The sequence below is a fragment of the Populus alba genome, chromosome 1, assembly GCF_005239225.2.
Source record: "Populus alba chromosome 1, ASM523922v2, whole genome shotgun sequence".
Classification (NCBI taxonomy): Eukaryota; Viridiplantae; Streptophyta; class Magnoliopsida; order Malpighiales; family Salicaceae; genus Populus; species Populus alba.
Window position 1 is genome coordinate 18,744,076 of NC_133284.1, and position 27,689 is coordinate 18,771,764.

The 27,689-nt window shown below is 32.5% G+C and overlaps 4 protein-coding genes and 1 non-coding gene across 6 annotated transcripts; 3 read left to right on the forward strand and 2 right to left on the reverse strand.

Moving 5' to 3' along the window:
- Window positions 1-2,110: 2,110 nt before the first annotated feature.
- On the forward strand, window positions 2,111-3,678 carry LOC118046194 (aquaporin TIP2-1). The gene is made up of 3 exons (XM_035054990.2): window positions 2,111-2,370; window positions 2,665-2,915; window positions 3,131-3,678. The coding sequence occupies exons 1-3, from the start codon at window positions 2,244-2,246 to the stop codon at window positions 3,494-3,496; spliced, it is 744 nt and encodes a 247-aa protein (XP_034910881.1). The 5' UTR covers window positions 2,111-2,243; the 3' UTR covers window positions 3,497-3,678.
- A 740-nt stretch (window positions 3,679-4,418) lies between these two features.
- On the reverse strand, window positions 4,419-5,964 carry LOC118046195 (photosynthetic NDH subunit of subcomplex B 3, chloroplastic). The gene is made up of 6 exons (XM_035054992.2): window positions 5,648-5,964; window positions 5,416-5,526; window positions 5,256-5,312; window positions 4,940-5,002; window positions 4,690-4,752; window positions 4,419-4,593 (listed from the first exon to the last, which is right to left on the reverse strand). The coding sequence occupies exons 1-6, from the start codon at window positions 5,843-5,845 to the stop codon at window positions 4,498-4,500; spliced, it is 588 nt and encodes a 195-aa protein (XP_034910883.1). The 5' UTR covers window positions 5,846-5,964; the 3' UTR covers window positions 4,419-4,497.
- Window positions 5,965-6,256: 292 nt separating this feature from the next.
- TRNAN-GUU (transfer RNA asparagine (anticodon GUU)) lies at window positions 6,257-6,330 on the reverse strand. Its single transcript has one exon. It is a non-coding gene; the product is annotated as a tRNA-Asn (tRNA).
- Window positions 6,331-9,470: 3,140 nt separating this feature from the next.
- LOC118046193 (tRNase Z TRZ3, mitochondrial) lies at window positions 9,471-17,000 on the forward strand. Its single transcript, XM_035054989.2, has 12 exons — window positions 9,471-9,966; window positions 10,104-10,193; window positions 11,378-11,422; window positions 11,587-11,641; window positions 11,836-11,879; window positions 11,957-12,334; window positions 12,504-12,772; window positions 12,862-13,009; window positions 13,098-13,148; window positions 14,995-15,398; window positions 15,497-16,160; window positions 16,606-17,000. Exons 1-12 carry the CDS (start codon window positions 9,610-9,612, stop codon window positions 16,924-16,926), a joined length of 2,826 nt encoding a protein of 941 aa, XP_034910880.1. The 5' UTR covers window positions 9,471-9,609; the 3' UTR covers window positions 16,927-17,000.
- Window positions 17,001-22,587: 5,587 nt separating this feature from the next.
- Window positions 22,588-27,463, forward strand: LOC118046192 (protein MODIFIED TRANSPORT TO THE VACUOLE 1). 2 transcript variants are annotated; one of them, XM_035054988.2, is made up of 5 exons: window positions 22,588-22,983; window positions 23,090-23,839; window positions 24,126-24,281; window positions 24,935-25,894; window positions 27,245-27,463. In XM_035054988.2, the coding sequence occupies exons 1-5, from the start codon at window positions 22,777-22,779 to the stop codon at window positions 27,254-27,256; spliced, it is 2,085 nt and encodes a 694-aa protein (XP_034910879.1). In that variant the 5' UTR covers window positions 22,588-22,776; the 3' UTR covers window positions 27,257-27,463. The 2 variants fall into 2 exon arrangements, with proteins under 2 accessions (XP_034910879.1, XP_034910878.1); XM_035054987.2 differs by lacking the exon at window positions 27,245-27,463 and adding an exon at window positions 26,672-27,115 and having other exon boundaries at window positions 22,590-22,983.
- The last annotated feature ends 226 nt before the right edge of the window (window positions 27,464-27,689 follow it).

The following is a 27,689-nucleotide window of genomic DNA, read 5'->3' on the forward strand; positions in this document are numbered from 1 at the left end:
AGAACCCACTTTTTCCCAAGAGGTGAAAAAAAGGCAGAAAGGGAAAAGGTACCCATTACATGTCAAAAATAAAACGATAATAATGAGAAGACAAACAAGACACCGTTCTCTTTTTGGTGGGACACTCTTAGAGATTCCTTCCCATGCACTTTGCCGGCTTCTTCTCCTCTCGCTCTAGTTAAAAGCTAAAAACAATTACGTCGCCCTACTAGGAAATTTAGCAAATATAAATGGAAGTATTGATGGAAATAATGCTGTCGGTAAAGTATAGGGATATTTGCCGCTATAATTTTATCTTTTAATTTCTCTCGGTATTTACTAATATAAAATTTTTTGTTAGTGACTATCAAGTGAATTAAAGTTGGAAATGAAGAAATAAAAAAATTATCATTATTACAAATAAAATTATCAAGAAAATATGTCTGTCACTAATATTTATAGGTAAATCTATAAGTAATATTTAAATTATAACATGATAGATAACCTCTATTTTTCTCTCTTGAATTTTTTTTTTTTATTATAAAGAAAATAGTACGCAACACCCTTTTATTTTTACATCATCACAAATGCTGCAACCCTAACAATCAGTCTGTCAATATTTCTTTTCTGGTTTAATTTTTTTTTTAAGATTCATCATATTAAGTAAACAAAACTATCAATTTTTTATTGTAACCCGTTTTAAAATGTTAATTTTTTTGGTCTTTTTTATGTAATATATGTGGTTTGTTTTTTGTGTGTACTTGTTTTATAACTTTTTTCTATAGAGATATGTTTTATAAATATATGATTTGTACATGTTAGGGTTTGTTTAAGATTTTTAAAAAATTATATTTGTTTATCATTTAATGAAATTGAGTTTGATTTTGTGACTTAGAAGTTTTATAATGAAATAAATAATGAGTTTTTAATAGATATGTTTAATTTCATATTTTATCAATTTTTTGTTAAGTCGAAAATTTTAGTAAATTTGGAGGAATTTGAATTGTTTGATAAAATTGATAATGATTTTGGTGTATTTTTAAAATAGATCGAATAAGTTTGAGTTAAACTAATGATAGCTAATTAATTAAGTACTAATAATTTGTTTAGTTTACACCATTGATTAATATATGTTGTCTTCAATATTTTATATAGGTTTCATATAAGTAATGAATGATCGTTCTTAGTATTAAGACAACTAACTTAGACAATTATACGAAGAGTTGATGTCAAACCCTATAGGTACATGTGGTTTACTTTGTTGTCCATCTAATCCCGATAAAGATTTGTCATCTCCTCATCCTCATTCAGCTTCTATCAGTTACATAAATTGTATTCATTGATATTTTTTGAATTTAATAATAAAAAATATATTGAAATTTCTACTTTTTTCATAGTATTGGAATATATCATGTAGTATTAATTCCATTTGTAATATTAATTCAATTATTGATGGAATTATCAACAGTTTATTTTATCATTAATATTTCATATTCATTAATGAAATTACGGACAGAATGATATTGATAAAATATTTTTATTTAGTGTATTTTATTTATCTATAAATCTATTAATAATTATATTAACGACAGAATAAAAATTACTGATAACATATTTTTCGACTAATGGTTATCATTCATGATTCTGTCGTAAATTTTTTTCCAACAAAATCAGTGCTTAAACACAAACAAAATAATCTGTCAGTATTGTGGAATATTTTGGTTGGGTGATGCTATATCTACCTATTTTTCAAATTAATCCCCGAGCTTCTATCCCATCTTGCATCAAATATATAGATGGTCGGTGCAGTGTGTGGCCATAAGCAAGTCAAGCCCTTATCACCTCCTTTTGTTTATCACTGTTCCTCTCACGCATGGACCCCCTTCACCCACTTCCCTCTCTATCATGAAGGTTGGTGACGTGGAGGAATCATTGATGTGCATCCAGACATTTCTATGAGGAAAAAAGTGGGTTTAAAGACGGTCAGGACAGCAAGAAAAAACTTCATTGGATGTGGATGGATATATAATAATGATGATGATGATGATGATAATGGCGATGCAGCTTGCGACTTATTTATTTAATTTCAATAAGTATATTATTATTTATACTGATGCTTTGAAGTGTATATAAATATGGTGTCCTGAAAAGGGCATTTGTGCAATCTGAAATATATTGAACTAGCTGCCCTATACATCCTTGTCTTCTTAAGCAGTTCTTCTCCCATTCTCCAGAGCTCCCCTTTAGCAGCTATTGTTTCAAAGATGGCTGGAATCGCCTTTGGTCGCTTTGATGATTCTTTCAGTTTAGGGTCTTTTAAGGCCTATCTTGCTGAATTCATCTCAACTTTGCTCTTTGTCTTTGCTGGTGTTGGTTCAGCCATGGCTTACAGTTAGTATTCTCTTTTCCACACCCTCCTTACTCATCACTGCAGCCATAGCTTTCCCTTTTTCTTCTCTTACCATGGATATATATATATTATCGAACCACAGCACAAAAGCATATATCTTATGATCCTAACTTGCAAAAGCTTGAGTTCTAGATTCAGTAGCTTATGTTACTTGAGCTTGAAGAATATCCTCTTGATTAAATATACAGTGCTAGCATTAACAGGCATCGATATATATATATATATAAAACAGTAATTAAATACTAACTATAAGGATCTTACTTTTACTCTTGCAGATAAGCTGACAGGTGATGCAGCTCTTGATCCTGCTGGGCTAGTAGCCATTGCGGTTTGCCATGGATTTGCTCTCTTCGTTGCAGTTTCTGTAGGTGCCAACATCTCCGGTGGCCATGTTAACCCTGCTGTCACTTTTGGCCTGGCTCTTGGTGGCCAAATCACCATCCTCACTGGCATCTTCTACTGGATTGCCCAGCTCCTTGGCTCCATTGTTGCATGCTACCTTCTCAAAGTTGTCACTGGAGGCTTGGTAATTAAGATCGATATATATTTTGCATCTTATTATTTATTGAATCACTCTACTGGGACGACCTCCTAATACATAAATGAAAATCTCCATGCATTTGTTTTCTTCTAAACTCTTCTCCTTTTATGTGGTAAGAAGTATGTTTTCAAGAGAAATGAGCTTAATTTATTAATTTTCCCTTAAGCTTGACTCTCTATATGATTACCTGGTTTCAACAGGCAGTCCCCATCCACAGTGTTGCAGCTGGAGTAGGAGCCATTGAAGGAGTCGTCATGGAGGTCATCATCACATTTGCCTTGGTTTACACTGTCTATGCAACTGCTGCTGACCCCAAGAAGGGATCCCTCGGAACCATTGCTCCCATAGCCATCGGTTTCATTGTGGGTGCCAACATCTTGGCTGCAGGCCCATTCTCTGGTGGATCCATGAACCCAGCCCGATCCTTTGGCCCAGCTGTGGCTAGTGGTGACTTCCATGACAACTGGATCTACTGGGCTGGGCCTCTTATTGGTGGTGGGATTGCTGGACTTATCTATGGAAACGTGTTCATCACTGATTATACTCCTGTGTCCAGAGACTTCTAATAACTTCCCTTGGCCACATTTGTCTTTGTAATAAAGAAAGGGGTAGCAGATTATGCTCTTCTTTCTTTTCTTTGCTCTCTCTCTCTCTCTTTTAAATACAATTTCATCAAGTCTATCTTGTTGTAAAGCTTTGTTGTCAAAAACCATTTTCTTTTATGAAAATGAATGGAGTGTGCAGCCAAGTCTCTTTGGACGTAATGTTTGAGTTGCAGTTTTTTAAAGTATTTTTTATTTAAAAATATATTAAAATAATATTTTTTTATTTTTAAAAAATTATTTTTAATATTATTATATTAAAATAATTTAAAAATATAAAAAAAAATTAATTTAAAATAAAAAAATAAAAAATATATTTTTTAAAAAAAGATATTACTGAATTGTCTTATCATGACCAGTTGTTTGCCTTTTGTTTTGGATTCATCTTTACAGCAACCTTGTAACTTTTAAGAATCTTCTTAGCTATTTGTATAAGTTGGTTTGTGTTTAATTTTTCAAAAAATTATTTTTAAAATAAAAAACAAATATCTCTAAATTATCTTATCATGACCAATTATTTGCCTTTTGTTTTGGATTCATCTTTGCAGCAACCTTGTAACTTTTAAGAATCTTCTTAGCTATTTTTATAAGTTGGTCTGTTTATTAATTTTAAAAAAAAAATATTTTTAAAATTAAAAAATAAATATCTCTTAATTATCTTATCATATACCTTTTATTTTGGATTCATCTTTGCAGCAACTTTTAAGAGTCTTGTCATGTTCTTGTGCAAGCTGGCTTGTGCTTTTGCAGTTTTTATGGACTTGCATTCCTAATCTTACCCATCTTTGTGCATCCTATGAACCGATCAAGTTCTGGATGAGTAAGAATTGTTAAGGTTTTAGACAAGGGGACTGGATTGAGAGATTCTAATACACGAGGGACTCAATTGAGAGAGATATTTTGTTTGGGGACTATATTGAAGATAAATAGACAGTTAGAATACTAAATTGAGGTTTTCCCTTCCTTTAATCAGATTGAATTTCCGACAACATTTCAGAAAACAATAGTTTTTCATAATTCCATTCATGAGCTTTCCATTCTGGCAATTGTTGGATGACAACCTGCATAGATTGAGCAGGAAATGAAATAATCAGAAATAAAAAACTCGATTCAAAGTAAATATTTACTCATGAAGACTGCCAGGAAATTTCACAGACCAGTCCTCTAGAATCTGGATTCCCAACTGTGGTTTGACAAGCAAGCCTCCAATTTTTCGGTTTCTACAAAGAACACATAGGCATAGAAGTCAGGGATTTTTTAAGCATCATTCCAATCACAATCACAGCACGTAATCTCAAGACCCATTTTCATAAATCTTAAGCATTCATGTGTAGCTATTTCATAAATATTCAAACAAAATGATAATTCAATCCCTGAAAGCATTACTGCTATACTGAGTTTGCATACCTTCTTGAGTTTCTCCTTCTCATTGTCCGTACGAGGACTAAGCAGCTCTTTCCCCTCTATAACCTAAGAGCAGGCAAGGAGTTGAGAAAAGATTGTTAGCCAAGCGGGGAGTTTCCTCTTAAGCCTAGTCTAGCAATAAGATCCTGACATTTGAATCAAGGATGCTCCATAGGCCTCGTTGATTCACAAAAAATGCTTTAACTTGATGTGAAAGAAGGGGAAATTAGAAGAGAAAAAAAGGAGCTAAAAACATATAAAATTTAGTCGATTTTGATTAACTAATCCCTCAAGGAAATGCTCTATCAGTGATATATACCTCCACCATGCATGTTGCGCAGGTACCTCCTCCCCCACAATTTAGCAAGGCTCGAGACTGGAAAATTGATATGGGAAAATCACATCAGGACATTGAAGAGCACCGCATCTGATATGGATCATGGATACCTAAGAGAGTGAAGAAGAATGAATCGACTTACATACGGTCCATACAGCTCAATATTCGTGTCCATCATTATATCCCTAAGTTTCTGGCCCCCAGGAGCATTGCGAAAATGCACATCGGGGGTTCCATCCGGGAGCAACACAGACTGCAACGACGACAAAAGAAGATGCCACATTGAAGTTAACAGCCAACACCATGAACAGCACACAGAGATTTGCATATCAAGTTGCGAAGATTAATATTAGTAAAGCATGCGTCTTTCTTACATGAACAAATGCAAGATGGACACAAGGTGGTTCTTCTGGCTCCTTGGCCTCGGATGAACTCTCCGGGACAGTGCTGACGGCGCGGATTTTAAGTCTAGAGGGGCTAAAACTAAGTGTATGTCTTGAGGGTTTAAGGCTTTTGTTGGTGGGAGCTTGGAGAGGGGCTAAACCATAGGAATTAAGGTGGAGACTGCCCATGCTTCCTGTTGATGTTTCAGGATTGGAAGGGTGGTAGATGATTTTGCATGAAGGGAAAGGGAAGGGGTTTTAGCAGATGTTGTGTGGTGGTTCTTATTTATCTTATCTTCCAACATGATTGGAGACAAAAGTTTGATCATAGGCCAGAATCAAGCCCATCTTTTGTTGCTGCTGGTCTCGGAAACTCGGTACTGTTTAGTATTATGGTTTATTTTTAAAAAAATTATAAATTTATTTTTAGATTTAAAATTAAATTTTTTTTATATTTTTGAATTTGTTGATATTAAAGATAAATTTTAAAAATAAAAAAATATTTTTAAATAAAAAATAATTTCTATTCTATTCTCGAACAACAACAGTGATTTTAGAATTTAGATATGCTTCGGAAAAAAAGAGAAAAGGGCATGAAAGCGCTAGAGGAAGGGCTTGAACCTTCGACCTTGTGGTTAACAGCCACACGCTCTAACCAACTGAGCTACTCCAGCTAGTTGCCCTTCGCCATGAATAATATATAGTTTATAATCATTTTTAAACCAAATTGAAGTATTGGGTGATCGGGTTGGAAGTTGGACCAACTTGACAATAGTCGGTCACATGGAGCGGTTTTTTAGATAGCAAGCAGATCGAACCGTATATTTATTTTTTTATTTTACGAAGAAAAATTGTATCAGCTGAAAACTAAGTCCACCTCTTTAATGGGGTAAAAAAAAACCCATCTATACACTAAGAGATCTAATATTACTAAAATCACGTGCATTTATTTCATACCTTCCTTAAGCCTATTTGAAGGTGTGGTTTTTGTGCATCTTAATGAGATTATCATTAATTTCTCCTGTTATTTTTTATCTTTACAAAAATTTTAATTTTATTATTTATTTGCTAATTGCCTTTTTTTTCTTCTTAAATAATTTGAAAAATAAAATATTTAACCATATTATCGTAGTTGATAATATTTTACAAAGTTATTAATAAGAAGTTTAAAATTGTAATTTCTTTATTTATTACTTTAATTGTGTTTTTCACTTCAAATTTTCCTTTAATCTATTTAATACAAATAATATATAATTTACTACAAGTATCGTCTTAGTTTAGGCACAAACTTTTTTTATATCTAAATTTTAAAGTAACATTTGGTTACTATCTCGAAACGAAAAAAATAAATACAATAAGAACATAAAAATATATTTAGTTAAAGGAACAAAAACAAAAATACAAAAAAAAAATCGGAGTAGATTTAACCCAATAGTGTGTAATTTTTTTTTCTTTTACTTTAAGAAGAAAAAATAATAATAAAAATAAACATTTTTATTTATATAAAGTGGATTTGAGTTGCATTGTGATAATTAGAGTGTCATTTACTTAGCAAAAAAACCAGGTGTATCATGTAAGTACTAAGCACATAGATATGAGGTTTCACAAGATTAAAGAATTGGTTCCTTCTGGTGAACTGTTGTGGGAGAAAGCTCACATCTTGAAGAATGCAACACACATGTTGACAAAACATGTTACTACAAATAAGTTTAAGCATTGCTTGAACTTGATTAATGTTTTTAAATGCTATATAAAAGACATCTAAGCCTATTGTTTCAGGTGAGGTTTTCCCTACTTTTTCTCTCAAGAGGTGGATATTCTCTAGGATGAAGATTGTTGTAGTTTATGGCTTATAGACAAATGCTAGAGTGGAGCGTATTAAGTGAAACATAGCATAATGACATCATCTATCTTTTTATGATTTAATTTTTGTTTTGTTGCCACAAATAAGTTAAAAGATGCAGGGCAGTGCCCTCACAATACAATAAAGGGATATTATAAAAAAATTATTGATACTCTTTAAACTACTAAGATTCCTTGGGCGGCTAGAATTTTTTAGGTGATTTAGGATCTACTATAAATACATATCATGTAATTGTATTTCGACATAATAAAAATAAAAACTCCTTGTTTTTATGAATATATACACATTGCTGAACTGTATTAAATCTTATAATTTTTATAGTTTCTCGTTGATCGTAATATTCATCATTAATGACTACAAGTATTTCATAACACTTTTTCACTTCTTGACTCCATAAAATCAATTCCTTGTATCATTTCACCTCCTCCTTGTCCTATGTAACAAACACACCCCCTCTTAAGGAAAAAAAATAAAATTAAAGAAAGTGAGAAAACAAAGTTAGCGACTTGATACTAATGCTAGTACAACACATAAATCTTAATTTGTGAGAGGGTTCTAACCTATGGTGGTGTCATGAAAAGAAGTTACACTGATAATGAAAACCAAATTCCATTGTGAGAAATGGAGAAGATAGTCAAGATTGCATGAGATGAGATTTACAACTTTAAAGTTGTTCTACCAGAGAGCACAAGAATTAGATTTATGAGAAATTACATTCATTACCACTTGAAACAAGAAGTAAAGCTAAAAGAAACAGAGAGGTTAATGAAGGGCGACTATTACCAGAACATGGGCTCATAAAGAAAAGGAGAGAAATGATCATGTTTATTCATGATATTGATCTAACTCAATTCATCGAGATGGAATCATCCCATTTTTAGAAGCGAAAGATTTCTCATCTCTTATGGGATTAAATCTCAAATTATTATTTTTGCATTTCAAAAATATTTTTAAAAAAATTTAAATTTTTTTATTTTAAATTAATAATTTTTAATGTTTTCATATCATTTTGATACATTAATATTAAAAATATTTTTTTAAAAAAAAAATAAAAATATATAATTTTAATAAATTTTCAAGTAAAAAATACTTTAAAAAATAACCACGATTACATTCTCAAACAGGTTCTCAAGTTTCAAATTTAGCCATGGTTTTGAGGTCTGTTGCAAAAAAAAAAAACACTAACAATTATTAAAAAAAAAACTTGTTAAACTCTGATTGACTCTCCCGACCAATGACTCAGGTCTTATTCCAAGTTAATTTTCGAGTAGGGTTTTTATAACTATGGAATGAGACATGTCTTCATAACTAATATTTATTATTTTTGTTCTTAAAATATCCTTGTAAGAAAAAAAAATTTAATTTTAAATTTGTCCTAACTAAATATATAAGGATAAAAATAATAATTATTATAATTATAAAATCTGACCAGGGATCGACCTAGAATAAAGTTTAGATAACATGCAGAAAAGTGTTAATATTTTTTTTTTAAAATCAAAACAACATTGTTTTTGGACAAAATAAAATCCAAAAAAATAAAAAGTCAACAAGTTTTTTTTTATTTAGGTTTTGATTGGTTTTTACCCTAGGTTGATCAAGTTCTTCCCCAAGTTTTTTACTAGATTAATCATAATCTATCATTTCTCTATTTTTATTTTTAAATTGGATTAGTCTAGATCTTGGGTGACTCGATCTCAAGCTGATCTATTAAGTTTTTTTTAGATTTTATAATTAGAATTATTACAATATTATTAATTTTACCAATTAATATTGAGTCAAAAAAATAATATGTAATTAATTTTTTTAAAATAGTTAAATTTTAATAATAAATATTAAAAGTAAAATATTATTTTTATATTTTATAAATAGGATATATCTTATTATAAAAACAAAATTATTTTTGTAACAAAGATTTACTCACTTATATCGCTGGAAGTAGAGAAAGAATAAGAATGCTGCCCCCCCACCCCCGGGGAAAAAGCAGACACCCTCGAAACTCCCTCCTCCTTGCTCTAAACTAAAACTAAAACCCTTCACCAAATCTCCCTCCCTTTATAATAGTAGCCCTACAAAAACACAGAAAATATAAATGTCCCACATCTCAAATCTGCGCCTCCTCCTCTCCCCTCTAAATCCCACTCTCCGTTTCCCCTTCTCTTCTAAACACAGACCTTATTCTCTACTCACCATCCTCTCTTCTTCTTCTCCTTATCCAAAACGACGACACCGTACCACGCCAAACCACCTGTCTCTTAATTTCAGAAGCAGAAGCAAAACTACGTCTAGAGAGACCAGAGACAGAGACAAAGGGCAGTCAATGGACGAGAGTGGCAAGGAGAATTTTGGGTTTAATAAAAAAAGGGCTGAGGGTAGAGATAATCCTAAAAGGAATTTACAGTTGAAAGTCAGAAAGCTCAATCCTATCAATACTATTTCTTATGTGCAGGTAACTCTTTTTGGTTTGTGGGGCTTTCTTGTTTCATTGAAGAATTTAAGTAAAGACAGGGAGTCTTTATTTCAGTTTCATGGATATATTTTAGTTTGAATTACTTTATTTATGGAGGATGTTCTTCCATTTTCCAGATTCTTGGGACTGGAATGGACACGCAGGATACTTCACCTTCTGTCCTGCTCTTCTTTGACAAGCAAAGGTTTATTTTTAATGCTGGAGAGGTAATTCCATTGCTGCAGTAATGTCAGAAACTTCTTTTTTTTCATGTTTTAAGTATCAATTTGTTTTTACAAACCGGATTGACTTCTTTTATTTGTTAATGTGTGATCAAATTGTCGTTATTGAAGAAGAATAGTCCCCATGGTCAGGATTGTTTCGCTTCCTACGGGATTTAGATAGTTTAGGATTGGTTGTAAATCCTAGGTCCAATTTGCTTTTATCTGGTAAAACCTTGTTTTCTAGCTAACTGTTATCCCTGTACTATGATATATTTTGTTGAACTGCTATACGAAACTAACTCGCCTGTTCTTCCAGGTGATGAATTCTTGGTCTCAGCTCTACATAACTAGAAAAAGGAAGTTGTTATGTCTTAGCTGTATATTTTCATCATTAGTGAGTTTAGAACTGGAGACTGTCAGCATCATAGGCGATGGATCTATCTGGCCTTTCTTCCTGACTGAATAATTCATATTGATAATTCTATCAATGAGTATTTTGTGTAATTTTTATAATAACATACTAGCAACATGTGGGTACTTCATGCAATCAAATGAGAAAACGAGCATCCTTATTGTGAACTTCACTGATTAAAGAGTTTATCAATGGGATTTCCTTAATGTTTTTGCCACTAACATGTTCTCAATGAGACTGTGATCTTTTGTTGAAGGTTGCCTTTTTTTTTTTCTTCTCTTATGATTTTTGCCACCTTTCTATTTGTCAAAAATCTTAGGGACTGAAATAGGAACTTAGGATGCATACTATCCATTGTTTCATTGTTTATGTATGGAGTTGCAATACATTGAATCATCAAATAGCTGAATTTAAGCAAGTGAGACAGTGGACTTTAACTATCAGATGTTTTAGATAGTCCAAAATGGAATCACTTCACTCCAAATGAGTATTGGATCTAAAACTCTAATGACATTTTGGTTTTAAATGTCAGTTATGCTATTCTTTCAATAAACATAGCTTTAGAGTAACTTCACCTTTTAGTTTTAATTCACCACTACCTTTGGAAAGCTAACAGCAAAGCATTGTCTAATGTCCGTCTTTAACATTCAAGCAATTCTAAGATGATAATCTCATTTTATGGAGGAAGTAAAATATTTTTTAAGCCTTGATTCTTGTGAGGAGATTGATGCATAGGAATTGGATTTATTCACTCATCCTGTGACTATTATTTCAGGGATTGCAACGATTCTGCACAGAGCATAAGATTAAACTATCGAAGGTATGCGATAGCTCAAAAGATATTTCGATGCTTACGAGTTTATTTATATATGCACAGGCATTCATAAGCACATGTTAATATGGCCTTCCTGAGTTTCATTTGTGTTCAATAGGTGAATGTTCTCTCTATGTCTGATGATATTTTTATTTATTAATCTTTTTCAGATAGATCACATATTTCTCTCTCGTGTCTGCTCAGAAACAGCTGGTGGAATTCCAGGTTTGTGCCTTTGTAGCTCAGCTGCCACATTGTACTTGCAAATTCATTATGCTTATGAATGTAATTCATAACTAAAAAAATGCATAAAATCTTGATGTATCTTCAAGAACCAATTTTTACTGATATCTGGCTGGACATTTATGATGCGCCAATGCTACAACACCTAAATTCTAAGTGTTAAAGTTTCCTAACAGGTTTGCTGTTAACTTTGGCTGGCATGGGAGAAGAAGGAATGTCAGTAAGTATTAAATTGACTTTCTTTCCCATAATTTATTGTCTATTATATTTTAAAGTGCAGTTTATGTTTTTGTGAAGGTTAACATATGGGGTCCATCAGATCTCAAGTATTTGGTTGATGCAATGAAGTCTTTCATTCCCCATGCTGCCATGGTTCACACAAAGAGCTTTGGTTCCAATAATGTTGGTCTTGTAGATGCAAATAAGTTTATAGACCCCATTGTTCTTATTAATGATGAGATAGTCAAAATATCAGCGATTCTCTTACGACCAAGCCAGTCACAAGGATCTGCTCTAAAGCCTGGAGATATGTCTGTGATATATCTTTGTGAGTTGCCAGAGATTATGGGCAAATTTGACCCAGAAAAAGCTAAAGCACTTGGTCTGAAACCTGGGCCGAAATATAGGGAATTGCAATCAGGAAGATCAGTGATGTCCGACCTCCAAAGTATAATGGTGGGTTCCTCAGTCAAGGATAAAAGAAAAGAAAAACTGTGACTGCCTAATTGCTGTCACAGTACCTATAGTGTTGCTTGATCCATGTTTTGGCATGTGTATTTATTGCGTGCTCCTATACTTCTGCTTGCTCCATGTTTTGACATGTATATTTTGTTTTGTTTTTCAGGTTCATCCTAGTGATGTGATGGACCCTTCTGTTCCTGGTCCCATTGTATTACTTGTTGACTGCCCTACAGAATCTCATGTGCAGGAATTGTTATCTATGGAATCTCTCAACAATTACTATGTGGATTTCTCAGGTAACCCAGCACAAAGTGGTAAGACTGTGAATTGCATCATTCATCTAAGTCCTGCTTCTGTAACAAGCAGTCCTGCTTATCAGAAGTGGATGAAGAAATTTGGTTCAGCCCAGCACATTATGGCAGGACATGAAATGTGAGTGATTTGTCACTGGTTCCTCCAAAGAAAGATGTCCCCTGTCTGTGCACTGAACAGTTCTTTTTGGGCATTCTTGCTCTTTTCAGGAAGAATGTGGAAATTCCTATTCTAAAATCCAGTGCAAGAATTGCAGCACGACTTAATTACTTGTGTCCTCAGTTCTTTCCAGCTCCTGGATTTTGGTCGCTCACACATCTTAAAAACTCAAGACCAGACTCAATTCTTTCAGGCGAGGTTTGTATAGACATTCTTTGTAGTTGATGATTATTGTTTGGAAATGTTTTATTTCAACTAAATTGATGGTTTTCTTTCCACTTGCCAGGGTTGTGTCTCAAAGTTGTGTGAAAACACATCAGCTGAGAATCTTCTTAAGGTAAGAACAACCTTTTCATTTTGCAAAAGCCTTTTGATTTGATGTTTGAGAATGCAATTCACTGTTTGCTAAATCAAAAAGCTTTCTTTTTCATCTTCCTAACATAATGCAAAGGCTTTCTGGTTATTTTCATCAAACATGTGCATTGAATCCATGCGGTGGTAAAAGTTTGAGTTTGTACTTTATATTAGAAACCACATTTCATATCCAATTCCAAGTTTCATGTAGTTTTTGTGTTCCATGTCCAACTAGATTGAGTGATTTAAACTTTATAACCAAGCAATTACTTTGGAAATGATGTTTTGAGAATTATATTATACTACAAACTAGGGTGAAATACATGAACAGTGAAGCATGTGCCCCTCCTTTTTTATTCTTTTTTCCAATACGGTTCCTTTCTTTTCAGTTTCATTTTTTTTTCATGTTGCTTTTTTTTTTTTTTTTATAATGTCCTGGACATTTAGTTGGTGTTTCAATTTTGTGAGCATCTATTTTTGTTACCATATAATTAAGTAAAAAAGTAAAAAATAGAGTTAGTAAACCTAGTGGAGTCCATGATTCGGTTCACGAGTTTGGTGGATGAAGTTGTAAAGTCAGGTCGATCTGATCCAATATGTCGTCATCTCAATATTAAAAAAAAAAGATGCCATCTTGATTTTTTTTAAAAGCAAAATCACTTTTTACCAGCCATAAGTTATTTTTGAATCTGTTAAATTGACAGGGTCACGCCAAGGCAACTTCCACTATTTAATTGAAACTCGGACTAAGCAAGGAGTCAGGTTTGGAGGTTTCAAAGTTGACTCATTGAGCAAGATTTAATAACAATGTCAAAAAGTTTCCTATGGCATTTACATTTTTTATGTTAAATTTTTTTTTGGTCCAACCCACAGCACAACGCTTCTCAGTAAACTAGCTAAAAAACTAAAAGAATGGGTGAACATTGGAGTTAGCCCTTTTTTTTTTCCTTTTCCTATTTTATAATTCCATCTTTACTCTTTTTTTTCTCTTGATTTTTTCAATTTCATCCTTTAATATTTTGTTAATTTGAAATTGGTTTTCATAATTTGTCTTAGTTTGCTTTTATGAGGTTATCGTAGTGTCAAACAAACATCATGGTATTTGATTAATGCTTAATTTTGTGAGTATTTATTTTTGTTATCATATCATCAGTAAAAATTAATTAAAAAAAAATATAAGTTGTAAAACCTAGTGGAATTCATGATCTGGATTGCCGGTATGGTATGTTAAGACGAGAAGCTAGAGTCAATAAAAAAGATATCATCTTAAAATGTTCTTTGAAGTCAAACCACATTTTTAATGATAATTCAGGTTGCTTTTGAACTTGTCAAGTCGATTGGGTTACATCGAGGCAACTCCTCCATGAGTTAATTTTAAACTCGGGTTAGGCATGAAGTTAAATTGAGAGGTTTCAAGGTTAACTTATTAGGTCAAGTTTAATAACAAAGCTAGATAGTTCATTGTGGATTGGATATTTTTTTCATGTTCAAAAAATGTTCTGATCCGACTCGCAGCATATTATGAGCCTGTAAACTAGTTGAAGGCTATATTGACTGCCCCTCTATTTTTACTTGTGATCCTAGATGATTTGGTGGTGTGTCAAGAACTTTGTCCTTTTTGTCTGAATATGTCTTCTCAAGCCATCTCAAATAACACCTATGATGTTTGATAAATGCTTTTGGTTATTGTCCAATTTTCTAGTCCATAAATTGGGTGAGTTGATGAATGTTTAAATTTTTTTTTTTTTAATATCTACATTTACACTTACTTAAGTTAGATGCCACTTCCTTTTTATAACATGGTTGCTGCGCATCTCTATGCTGAACAGTTCACTTTGCGTCCTCATGCTCATCTTGGCTACGACAAATCTAATATTCCAAGTTTGATGGCTCCTTCAGAAATTATCAATGAGTTGCTCGCTGAGATTCCAGAGATTGTGGATGCTGCCCAACATGTGCGCAAGTTTTGGAGTGGACCTGGAGGATTGGAAGCAGACATAAATGCTATCCAGGGTAATAAGGTCTTTACCGAAGAGCCATGGTTGGAAGAGAATACTCTTCCTAGTTGCTTGGAAAATATAAGGAGAGATGACCTGGAGGTGGTCCTGTTGGGGACGGGATCATCTCAGCCTTCTAAATACCGAAATGTTACTTCTATCTATATTAATCTCTTCTCCAAAGGAAGTTTGCTCCTAGATTGCGGGGAAGGAACCCTGGGTCAACTAAAAAGAAGGTAACACTGTAAAAATTTATGATTAAATGTTGCTTTATTGCAAGAAAGTTATTTTCTTCATATTTTAAATTATTGTGATTGGTGTACTCTGACAACAGGTATGGTGTGGAGGGTGCTGATAATGCCGTGAGAAATTTAAGATGCATTTGGATTTCTCATATTCATGCAGATCACCATACTGGATTAGCAAGAATACTTGCTCTGCGACGTGACTTGTTAAAAGGCATGACCCATGAACCTGTACTTGTTGTGGGGCCTTGGCAGCTCAAGAAATTTCTAGATGCATATCAAAGACTAGAAGACCTGGATATGCAGTTCATTGATTGTAGGAGCACCACTGAAGCTTCATGGGTTGCTTTTGAGGATGATAGCGAATCAAAAAAGGATGACATGACCCTAGGAAGTCCAAATAATTTTGCAGAGATGAAAAATCCTACTCTAAATACTGAGTCAAATTTGTTTGCCAGAGGAAACCGTATGCAGAGTTATTGGAAGAGACCTGGCAGTCCAGTTGATAATGGCATGGTTTTTCCAAGTCTAAAGAGATTGAAGGAGGTGCTCAGTGAAGCAGGGCTGGAGGCTTTGATTAGTTTTCCTGTTGTTCACTGCCCTCAGGCATTTGGTATTGCCTTGAAGGCAGCGGAGAGAATCAACACTGTTGGAAAAGTGATACCAGGTTGGAAGATGGTGTACTCAGGTGATACCAGGCCTTGTCCAGAACTGGTAGAAGCATCTCGTGGAGCAACCATTCTCATACACGAGGCAAGTTATCAGATTCTTTTGTATTTGATTAATATATCATTTTTTTTTGTTGAGAATTCTAAATCTTTCAGAACACTGTTGGTTTGATAAAGGTGATCAAATAATTGGCAATTAGCAACTTGATGAAGTATTGAATTATTAAAATAGGAAAAAGAATGGGCATGAATATTGTAAATTTGACTGCACAAAGGTTTTAGAAACTATTAACAAATTATGGCAGAGGATGATTTTTGTACACATACTTTCCATGTAATTGTATTACAGAGTTACTCTAAAGCCCTAGGTGCTTGGTCAGTTTTTGACAGTGTGTTGAGCTCACATACTTTCCATGTAATCATATTACAGAGTTGCATTACAGCCCTAGCTGCTTATGCAGCTTGGCAGTGTGTTGAGCTCACCAATACTTATTCATATTGACCCCGCTAGTTCTATAATAATAATGCAGGCAACTTTCGAGGATGCATTGGTGGAGGAAGCTATAGCCAGAAACCACAGCACAACAGAGGAAGCCATAGAAGTGGGAAACTCAGCTGGTGCATACCGCATCATCCTCACCCACTTCAGCCAAAGATATCCAAAAATTCCTGTATTTGATGAGACACACATGCATAAAACATGCATTGCTTTTGATATGATGAGTGTAAACATAGCAGATTTACCTGTGCTTCCTAGAGTGCTTCCATACCTTAAAATGCTCTTTAGAAATGAGATGGTAGTGGATGAATCAGATGATGTTGTAGATGCTGCAAGTGCGGTTGCTAATTAGGTATCTTATTGGATTTGTATCATGATCTTGGCCAGGTCCTTTTCTTTAATAATTTACTGTCTTTTTCCCTTTCATTAGGAGTATGATTTTCTTTTGTTTATTTCCCTCTTTTGAAGAATTGTGATACTAGTTTGCGAAGCGTTTACTTGAGGGTTTCCTTGATGCACGCATTCAGATAAAACTAGATGGGTGGCCGGTTTTATGCTGTGCCAATATAATTGATTTAAAAAAAAAAAAAAAAAACCCTATACTTTGGTCGTTGATTTAATTAATTTTAATAAACTTAATTGATTTAATAGAATGAATAAAAAAAATACAACGATAAATAAAGCAAAAAAAAAAACTCATAATAAAAAAAATTAAAAAAAACCGACTCATGCCCATTTAAGATTAGGATGTTATTGTAAAAATAAAAATAGGATACAATAAAAAAAATTATTATTATTATTTTTAAAAAATCCAAGTCAAATCAATGTTAATTTGCTAATTTGTGATCATGAGTATAAGATTGAAAAAACTTCATAGAAAATAAATAAAAAAATACATAAAGATTAGTTTTCAATAAATGAAATATTAAAGGATGAATTTTTTTTTTAAAAAAATAATTTGAATTTCAAAAGATTTTAATTAATAACGAAGAAAAAAAAATAAATGAGAACATGATAAAATTTATAAAAAGTAAAATGAGAAAAAAAAAATCAAAGCTCAATTTACAGTAAAGAAAATATTAAATAATAAAATTAAAAAGATAAAATATAATCCAAAAAAGGTTATAATAACTCAACTTGATTCCACCCAGTTCAACATGCAAAACATATGATTTAATTGTGATGCTAGGGTAATCTCATAAAAAATAAATTAAATAAAATTATAAAGCTTAATTAGTAAACATCATGATGTTAACGGGTGAGATAACCCAAGTCATTTTCAGAATAAATGAAAAATTTAATAGAAATAAAATTAAAACAAAAATAATCAAGCTTAATCTTTAATTAAATAAATGTGAAACGATAAAATTGAAAAAAAAAGATTAAAAAAGAAAAAGAAAAAGCAAACGCAGGGAAATCTCTTAAATATGCAACAATTTCTCAAATTTGTAACATATGAAATCCTAAATATGAACTTAATTCAAGAATCTCAATCCTCATACAATTTAATGTAGAAAGATGAAATTAAAAAACATATCAATTTTTAAAAAAAAAAATCTCAAGTAAAAAAAATAGCAATTAAAATAATGAAAATTAAATTTGATAGAAAAAAAATGAACGATGAAATCGCAAAAACAATTCAACTTTTAAAATTATCTTTAATAAAACAAATAGTAATTAAAAGAATAGAAATCAAATTTGACATATAAAAAAAATTAAAAGATGGTGAAATTAAAAAAGAAATTTCAATTTGATAATTTATTTAATATAAAAATAAATAATAATCAAAATAACAAGAACTAAATTTGATGGAGAAAACAATCATAGGGCAATCTTGAAATTTTAAAAGGTCAGGTGTGAAAATCAAGAAGAGAAAAAGAAGAAATAATAATAATAAAAAGTCATTAGCGTCAAACCGTGTTGTTCTAGGATTAAGATAACAATAACACCTAAGGGGAGTGAATTAGATGTCCCACTAATATTAACAAACAATGTAATTTAATTTAATTAAACATAATAACTAATAATATAATTATAGTGTTTAAAATACAATAGAAGAGAGATAAATTGAAAACTTAGTTTTTAACGTGATTCAGTAAATCTACATCTACACCTTAAATACCAAACTGTACTTGAGAATTATATTTTTCACTAGTCCAAATCAAATGATACAATTGTTATTTGATGAATCCACACCAAACTTTTTTCACACCACTTGAAAATATTCACTCTTCAAGATTTTTTCTTGGTGACAATACCTCATCAATATCAAAAGTTTTTCTCAAGGGTTTCCAATTGTAATTTTGTCCCCGAATTGCTCTCTCAATCAGTGGATTTTACAATTAAAAATATAAGTATCACTATATCTTACCAGATAGCATTTAATTGATTAAAAAGTGTTTAATTGTTGTGAGAATGAGAATATATACTCTTATGGAAGATTATATAGGTTTTAATGTATAAGTATGAGTATGATTAAGGATTGATAATTTTGAAGTGTTTTTGCTCTTAAAATAATTTGTTTATGATATATGTTTGGATTATCTTCTTAATTTTACAATTAAAGAAGCTATTTAAATGTTTCTAGCAAAAATTAGTTGTTATAGACCCACTGACGATCAAAACAGTCGATTGGTTTAGATTGGTCAAGTTAATCGATCGACCGATTTCTGTATAATTTTTAGGTGTTCATTATGGATGAACAAGCGGTCTGCTGGTTCATTTGGTATCACCAAACGGTTGATCGGTTCATGTAGAATTTCAAATTTGTTAGTTTTAATCTTGAGTGATGTTTTAGAACCCTTTTATCAATCCTTTTAAATACATGAAAAGTGAAGTATATGCATTCATTTTAATTTGTGCTATCAAGTAAGATATAAAGATTTACATTTTGAGCACTCAAATAAGTATTTAAACTAGGTCATTATTTTACTTTCTTCTTGGACTTTATGCATGCTTATTAATGTATTTTTCGTATAAAACAAGTTTAAAGTTTATTCTGAACTAAGTTTTCAACTTTCATATATATATATATATATATATATATATATGACCTAAAGGTCAACAAATTAGAGGTGTGTTGACCACATGCATTGCTAGATCATGAATGGGCCACTTTGATGATTCCAATGCCACTGTAGAAGATGACAATTAATGATTAGATGACCTCATGCATGTCAACAAATTTTTTTATTTTTAATAATATTTATATTTTTAAATTAACAAACAACACCTAAGTGAACCTGGATATTACGGAAAAAATCATAAGAAATGATGAAAACACCTTTTGACACTAGCCTTAGATTTTTTTTTATTTTAAGGTTAATTTTATTATTTCATTATGTTGAAAAAATAAAAAGATAAAAAAAGCCCCTCTTTGCAAGTTCAATAAATGTTTTTTTTTCTTTTAAGGGGATTAATGTAATTTTATTATGCAAAGAATATTGAAAAAAAATAGAAAAACTCTTGGAAAAAAGCTATATTTTTTTTCCTACTTTTAAGTGTATCAAAGTCTTTTTTGTGTGAAAAAAAAGTGTACAAACCAATTTATCCATAATTAATTTGATAATATCCAATTGATCTCCAGAAAAACACAATTTTACTCCAATAATAAGCTTTGTTGGTTTTTTTATTTATTTAAAAAAAGACAGAAACATTATTTTAATATTCTAATCCACATTATTTTGTGTCTTGGATCACAATATTGTGATGATGCCTCTTAGTTGTTTTCCCCTTCTAATACTATGTAATCCTGAGATTATTAACATTTGATAAAATAGACTCATTTATGATGAATTAATGAATGAGTGTACCTTTAACGTTACCTGTCGTGTTATGATTTTTTTTCTTATAATATAAAATAAATATTCAAGCATTGCTAACATGTATTCTAATAAATGTTTTTAATAATAAATTCAAAATATGGCACATATTAGATATCTTTTTTAAAATATTAATACGTTAACATATTGGATGATATATTTTTTAAAATATAAAGATGATATATTAGATCAATTCTAGATTAATCTGTCAAGTCTACGACTCAGGTTATGAGATCATGATAACTTTGTACAAAACAAATTAAAATAAATTGTGAAAGTCAATTTCTAATCAACCCAATGTTAAAGGATAAAAATTAAACTAAAAATAAAAATAAAAAAACTACATAAGTCAACCTTGGTTAACCAACTAAACCTATAACCCCGATCATCAAATCAAGATAACTCTATAGAAAGCAAATAAAATAATAATTATGAAGTTCAATTCCCAACCAGCTCAATATTAAAGAATAAAATAAAAAAAATCAATTAAAAAAGAATAAAAAAATTAACCCAAGTTAACCTAGAGTAATTTGTTAAACTCACGACATGGATCATGAGACTAAGGTAACTTTATAAAAAAAAAACAAATAAAAAAATTAAAAAACTCTATTTCAAAAAAAAAATTAATGTTGAAGGTTGAATTTGAGAAAAAAATTCATAAACAACCTCATATTGAAATATAAAATTAAAAAAAATATAAATAAAAAAAGAAGGTTGAGTTGTTGGAGGGTAATTTTTTAAGAATATAATTTATTAAAAAAGAAAAAAAAATGAACCAAGTCAACTTGCGTCAACCTCTCAAATCTGTGACATAGGTCATAAGATCAAGATAATCTTATGAAAAAAAAAATGAAGCTCAATTAAAAAATTACTCAAGTAAAGAAAGACCCAAAAAATAAATAGAGTCAATTTACTAAACCCGTGATCCGGATCATAGGATCCAAATAATTTTATAGAAAAAAAATTGAAAAACATTTATGAAGACTAATTTTCTACAAATTCATTGTTAAATGATGAAATCAATTAGAAAAAAAACAAAAAAAAAAATAAATCAAGTCAATTAAAGTTAACTTGTTAAACTTATAACCTAAATCATGAAATTAAGATAAATTTATAAAAAAATAAAAAAAAGTTATGAAATCTCACTTTTAAAAAATATAATGATAATGATTAAAATTTTAAAAAATATAAATCTACAAGTTTGGTATTTAATATAAAAAAATAGAGCACCCTTCCCAAAACAATTTAATATTAAAAATGAAGTTAAATAATTTTTTTTTATTATTGAAAAGTTAAATTAAAAAATAAAATACATTATTTCAATTAAATAATATTTGATAGAAGTAACTTATCACTAGCCTCCTTTAAAATTAAAAAGGTAAATTACCCATCAATTCAATTTTAATAAGTAAAAGACAAATTAATTCTGTCCAAATTATATCACGTTTGGAAAATTTCAATGAACGATACCATAGTTTTTTAGATGTGGCCTTGTGTTGGTTTAAGATTTGAGTTCTTGAATTTTAATGGGATTATTAGGTTTTGATTAGGTTATCAGATTGTTTGGGTTATTTTTTTTTAAAATTAAAATGATGTTGTTTTAGTAAAAAAAAATATCAACGAATTGTAATTAGGTTTTGACCGAGTCTTGCTGGGTTAACCGAATTGTTGGATTAACCCACCGAGTCAGTCGGGTCAAACCTAATTTTTTTTTTCTATTTTTTTCACTCCAGTTTGATTTTAACTCTGAATCAACCGGGATCCTCAGTGACTAGCCGGTCAGGCTAAGTTTCAGGAGACATTCGTTGAAAAGTATCTTATTAAAAATTAAATTTGTTTACTTTTCGTGAAAGAAAAGTCTTTCCTCTCAAATCTAATTAAAAAAAAAATCCCATCTTCCTCGATTAAAAAAAAAATTACTGTAAGTTTTTGTGCCTTGGGCTTTTAAAACCTGAACAAAACAGAATAAGTCCAAAAAATATATAAAAAAGAAAGAAAATATGTAAAAATAAAAGCACCAACAATAATTAAAAAAAAAAAATCTACGCAGGTGGCGCAGCCCAAACCACTATAATATTCGTGTCACCTGCACAGGACCAACCAAAATTAAGCAAACACGTCGGCGAGTCACCCCTACTTATCTGACTCGGGCTTTTGTTTTTTATTGAAGAACCTTTACCAGCTTCTTCTTTTCTCCCTACACATTTCGACCCCCCGCCCTGCGATCCAGAGCTCTCTCTCTCTCTCTCTCTCTAAAAAAGGAAAACCCTAATTAACTTCAATATATTAATCACGTCCATTTCTCAATCCTAAATTCGCGAATTCGATCTCCGATCCTCGATTTCTTTGTAATTCAAGTAGATTTAGGGTTTCGAGGAGAGATGGATTCGAGCAGGAGAGCGGTGGAATCGTACTGGAGATCGAGGATGATCGATGGAGCAACATCTGATGAAGACAAAGTCACTCCTGTTTACAAATTGGAAGAGATTTGTGAGCTCTTGAGGTCTTCTCATGTTACTATTGTCAAAGAGGTCTCCGACTTTATACTCAAGAGGCTCGACCACAAGAGTCCCGTTGTTAAACAAAAGGCACTCCCTTCTCTTCTCTTCTCAGATCTTCATTTTGTTATTTAATGAGCCATTTAAGATTAATTTCGTAAACTCGCTCCTTTTTTTTTGGTTGAATTGTGTGCAGGCATTGAGATTGATAAAATATGCTGTGGGAAAGTCTGGTGGAGAGTTCAGAAGGGAAATGCAAAGACATTCTGCTGCTGTGCGTCAGTTGTTTCATTACAAGGGTCAGATGGATTCATTGAAGGGGGATGCCCTTAACAAAGCAGTGAGGGATACAGCTCATGAGACTATCTCTGCTATTTTTTCCGAGGAGAATGGTAAGCCAGCTGCTCCTGCTGAAAATCTTAACAAACGAATACAAGGTTTTGGGAATACGAATTTTGATATGCCATATGAAGATAAAAAATCGTTCCTTACCGAGGTAGTTGGTCTTGGTAGTGCGTCTATCAAGCATGGAATTACTAGCCTAACACAAAGTCATTCGTTAAGAAAGAATGATAATGGGAGCTACAAGAGCCCAAATCTTCATCGGTCATTGACCATAGAAAATGACTCCTCGGATAGATATCAACCAGTTCAGTTGAACAATGAAGCTCAGGGTAGTTTTGGAGTTTCTAAGAATGTGGCCACGGGACCTTGGGGCCAGGACTCGAGAGTAATGAATGCAGAAACAAAAAAGGACTCCAGCTCACGCTTTACAGAGAGTAAGACTCGCGAGGAGAAGTTGTTAGAGACCATAGTGACAGCTGGTGGTGTGCGGCTACAACCTACCCGTGATGCCATTCAAGCTTTTCTAGAGGAGGCAGCAAAGTTGAATGTATTGGTTCTAAGTCATGCCCTTGAATCCAAGCTTCAATCTCCTGTGTGGCAGGCATGATTTCTTATGTTTGCCTATTTTTAATGATGTGAAATGATATTACTCTTTCCCAAACACCACCAGCGCACATACATGAACTCCTTTTTCCTTATGGCTTAAAATTGTCGTTTGTTTTATAGTGGTTAAAGTTTCTATTTATTTCTTGATTGTCTTTGCGTACAATTTGTTTTGCAGTATTTATTAATTTTGTTTCTTGGAGAGTTTTTAATGAACTGCTTATTTTCTTATAATGCATCTCTTTCTGATAAAAAAAAACTTCCCGGGAATTTTTGTTTTTCAGGCTCGCATGAAAGCTGTGTGCCTACTTGAGTCAATTCTGAGGAGAAAGGATGATGAACAATTTTCAATTGTATATTCCTATTTTAGCGAAAATAAAGATTCTGTTGTGAGATGTTCTGAATCTCCCCAAAACTCTCTCAGGGAAAAGGCTAACAAGGTAATTTATCTTTTGTAAGTGTTTTTGAATTCTGGCTGTTTTGCTTTTCATTTCTGCTTCAGGCAGGGAGGTTAACCATGATTAATGGAGGATAGAATGAGGTATCTAGATGATACATAGTTCTGTTGATGGTCTTATAAATTGCTGTAATTGTGACAAGGTCTTGACATGGTGACTAAATTCCAAGTAATAAAGACATGATGACTAAATTGCAAGTAATAAAGAATTTGATACCTTTGATGATTGAGAGGTATTAGATGTTAACAATGAGGATTTCCTTCATATAAAGTTCATATTCAACTTCCTTCAGGAATGACTAGTTGAGGATGGTGTTCTTTTTTAGGAGAAAATCAAGTATGCCCACTTTTAGTTTAATTATACTCGGTATTCCTTTTTGTTGGTAAAAATCCTTTACTTTGATGTATTTCACGTAACGATTCTGGTAAGGTTACACAAATCTTAGTTGTTCGGCCATTTTTGCTCCGCCTCTATATCATCAGCTCAAGTTTTGTTTTATTAGATAGGCTAAGAATTTACTTCTTTTATGAACTCATACTGCTGTTGTGATGAGAGAAACTGGATGTGAAATAGAGATTCATTTCTGAGTTCAAGGGGCTGCATTTGATTGCTGATATTATGGCTTTGTTGGACAGGTGCTAAGCCTTTTGGGTGGGGAACCACTTGGTAGCATGGTAGGTAATTCAGTAAAGGCTGAGACAGCTCATGTCCAGATGCCTGACTTAATGGACACTGGAGATTCAGATGATTTCTTTGAGACAGATGATTCTATAAAGAAGCAAAGTGAACAACATATAGTGAACCCTATGACATCAACAACCCCTTTGATTGATGATCTATTTGGAGATGGTGTTGGCACGGGTGACAGTACCGGGGAGGAGCAGAAAAATGAAGATCCCTTTGCAGATGTTTCATTTCACACTAGTGAGGGTAGGGAGCATGGGGATGATCTCTTTTCCGGGATGACTTTTGATGATAAACCAGGTGCTGATGAGAACCATATGCCTGCCAATAAAAATGGACCTGAGCTATTTGATATCTTTGGGTCAAATTCTGATTTTTTGGAGGGGCAAGAAAATAGTGAAACAGGCGTCAGTGACTTAATGGCGGGCATGTCCATTAATGATAATGTCTCAAAGCTGCAAGTAACCTCTCCGGCAGTGTTCTCAGAAAGTCTCTTCTCGGATTTAACCAGTAATCCAAGCCATCAGGTCACAAATGATGCATTGAATGGCTCGCTTGGCTTGTCAGCGACTGGGATAAATGTAAACCCACTACATCCTTCCGGTACCGTGCCATATAATATGCATCCTGGCATGATGTTGAACCCAGCTTTTCATTCTCAGCCGATAAATTATGCTGCCATGGGGAATTTTCTTGCACAACAGCAATTTCTTGCAACAATGTCCAACATTCAACATCTAAGTAACCTAAATGTGCAAAATGCTGGTGTTAGTCATGCTTCGGGGACTGATGGAGGTGGATATTCTTCTGCGCTTCCTGATATATTTCAATCGAACTTCCCAAATCAGGCTCCTACTTCAACTATGAACAGCTCTAAAAAAGAAGATACCAGAGCATTTGATTTTATCTCAGTAAGTTTGAGTTCTGCACTTGATCTTTGGTAGTGCTTTATTTAAATTTCCTTTATTTTTATAAATCATGTGGTTCTCCATGTTATTAGTTGAAGTGGTTGTGGAAGACTATTGCTTTTTTATTCTTTTGTGTTGGTTATTTAAGATTTTTTGAATTAGTTTCAGTAGTCATCTTAAGAACATGGTGTATGATTGGCCTCAAAATGCTTTACAAGGTTATATGATAATCCAAGTGTCTACCCCACATCCATCCCTGATATTGTGGTCAGTTTATTCTTTTCTCTGGTACTGTGGTCAGTTTCAAGGTTTGCATGGATGCCACCTTCTCGCTCATCAGTTTCAAGGTTCTCAGAGAATTTTTCTTTATAGCTTCAATGTGATATTTTCTGCTTTCAGCAGGATTGCATGGTCTATTTTATGGTTTTTAAATTTTCAACATCCGTGAAGACTTTTACAAACTGACCATGGTGATGCAGTTATCATGTACTTTCTATTATTTCCCCTGTCCTTCTTGCTGGAAAACCAATCCAATTTTTTCTTTCTTTTTTCCAACCTATTTGTTTGGAGATGAACACCAGTTCAGTTTCTCTGCCCTAGGTATAGGCTTTATGATGCATCATGGGCTTTCCTGTCCTGAAAAGTCCTTTCTTGAAATTTGATCCCTTGCGGTGCAATTGTGAATTTGTTTGCTGGTGTCACAAACGATGAATTAGCATATTCAAAAAGTATTTCAAGGTTGCTGCATCGACAATAATATGCATCTTGTATGCATTGTAGGACCATGTTGCAGCAGCACGTGATCCAAAGAGAGTGGCCTAGATTTTTGTGATTGCATTCTTGACCTTGAAGGATGTCCTTCCCCCAGGTCGGGTTTGTTTATTTAAGGTTGAAACAGGTTTTACATTCTTTGAAAATAAAGGGCTATCAGTATGGTGCCATGTTTCCATGAAAAATAGGATTGTCGCAAGTGATGAAGGTGCGGGGAGACCCCGGGAGCAGATTTCTGTATTTGATATATCAAGGAAGAGAAGTGTTTCAGTGATCAAGAATCAATTGTATGTTTTCTTGTTTTCTTTCTTTCTTTTCTTTTTTTTGGGGGGGTCAATAGACCTGTAAAGTGTTTTTCTGCTGGTGTTGTGTATTTCCCCACCTCCACCACAATGCTTGTAGTACCAGTGTTTGAATGAAGAAATCAATAATAGACAGTATGTTCCTCTTGCCTTCTGCGGCCTTTAAAGCCATCTGTTACAACTGTGTCTTACTACCACAATGCTCTTCTTGTTGTCTGTAGCAGCTAATAGAACTCTACGATCAACTGTTGCCCTGCAAAATTTAACAGCCTTTTTTCAGATGACAAAATAGCAGACGCCTGCCTTGCCCCCCTGCCTTTTGCTTCGCGATGACTAGAAGCTAGTGAGGACGTCTTCCTCTCTTTTGGTCAGGGTTATGGATTATACTTGATTGTCGTAATTGTAAAGCAATTAGCTACATCTTAAGAACATTAGATAATTTTGTATGATTCCACTAACAGTAAGTGAATAATTATATATTTTTATTTTAAGGAGACAAGGAATGTTATTTTTCTTTCAAAGAGACAAGGTGCTTCAGTCGTAATTGCATAGTATTGTTAGTAATTACTTACTAGTATAATTACGGGATAATCAGTTTAGTTATATAGTGATGATATAATAAATAAAAATATCTAATAATTTGTAACTCGAAGGTTTAGTTATAAGATCTCAAACTGCTGACTAGCTTGAGTTAGGTCAGAAAAAAATGATTTTATTTATTTATA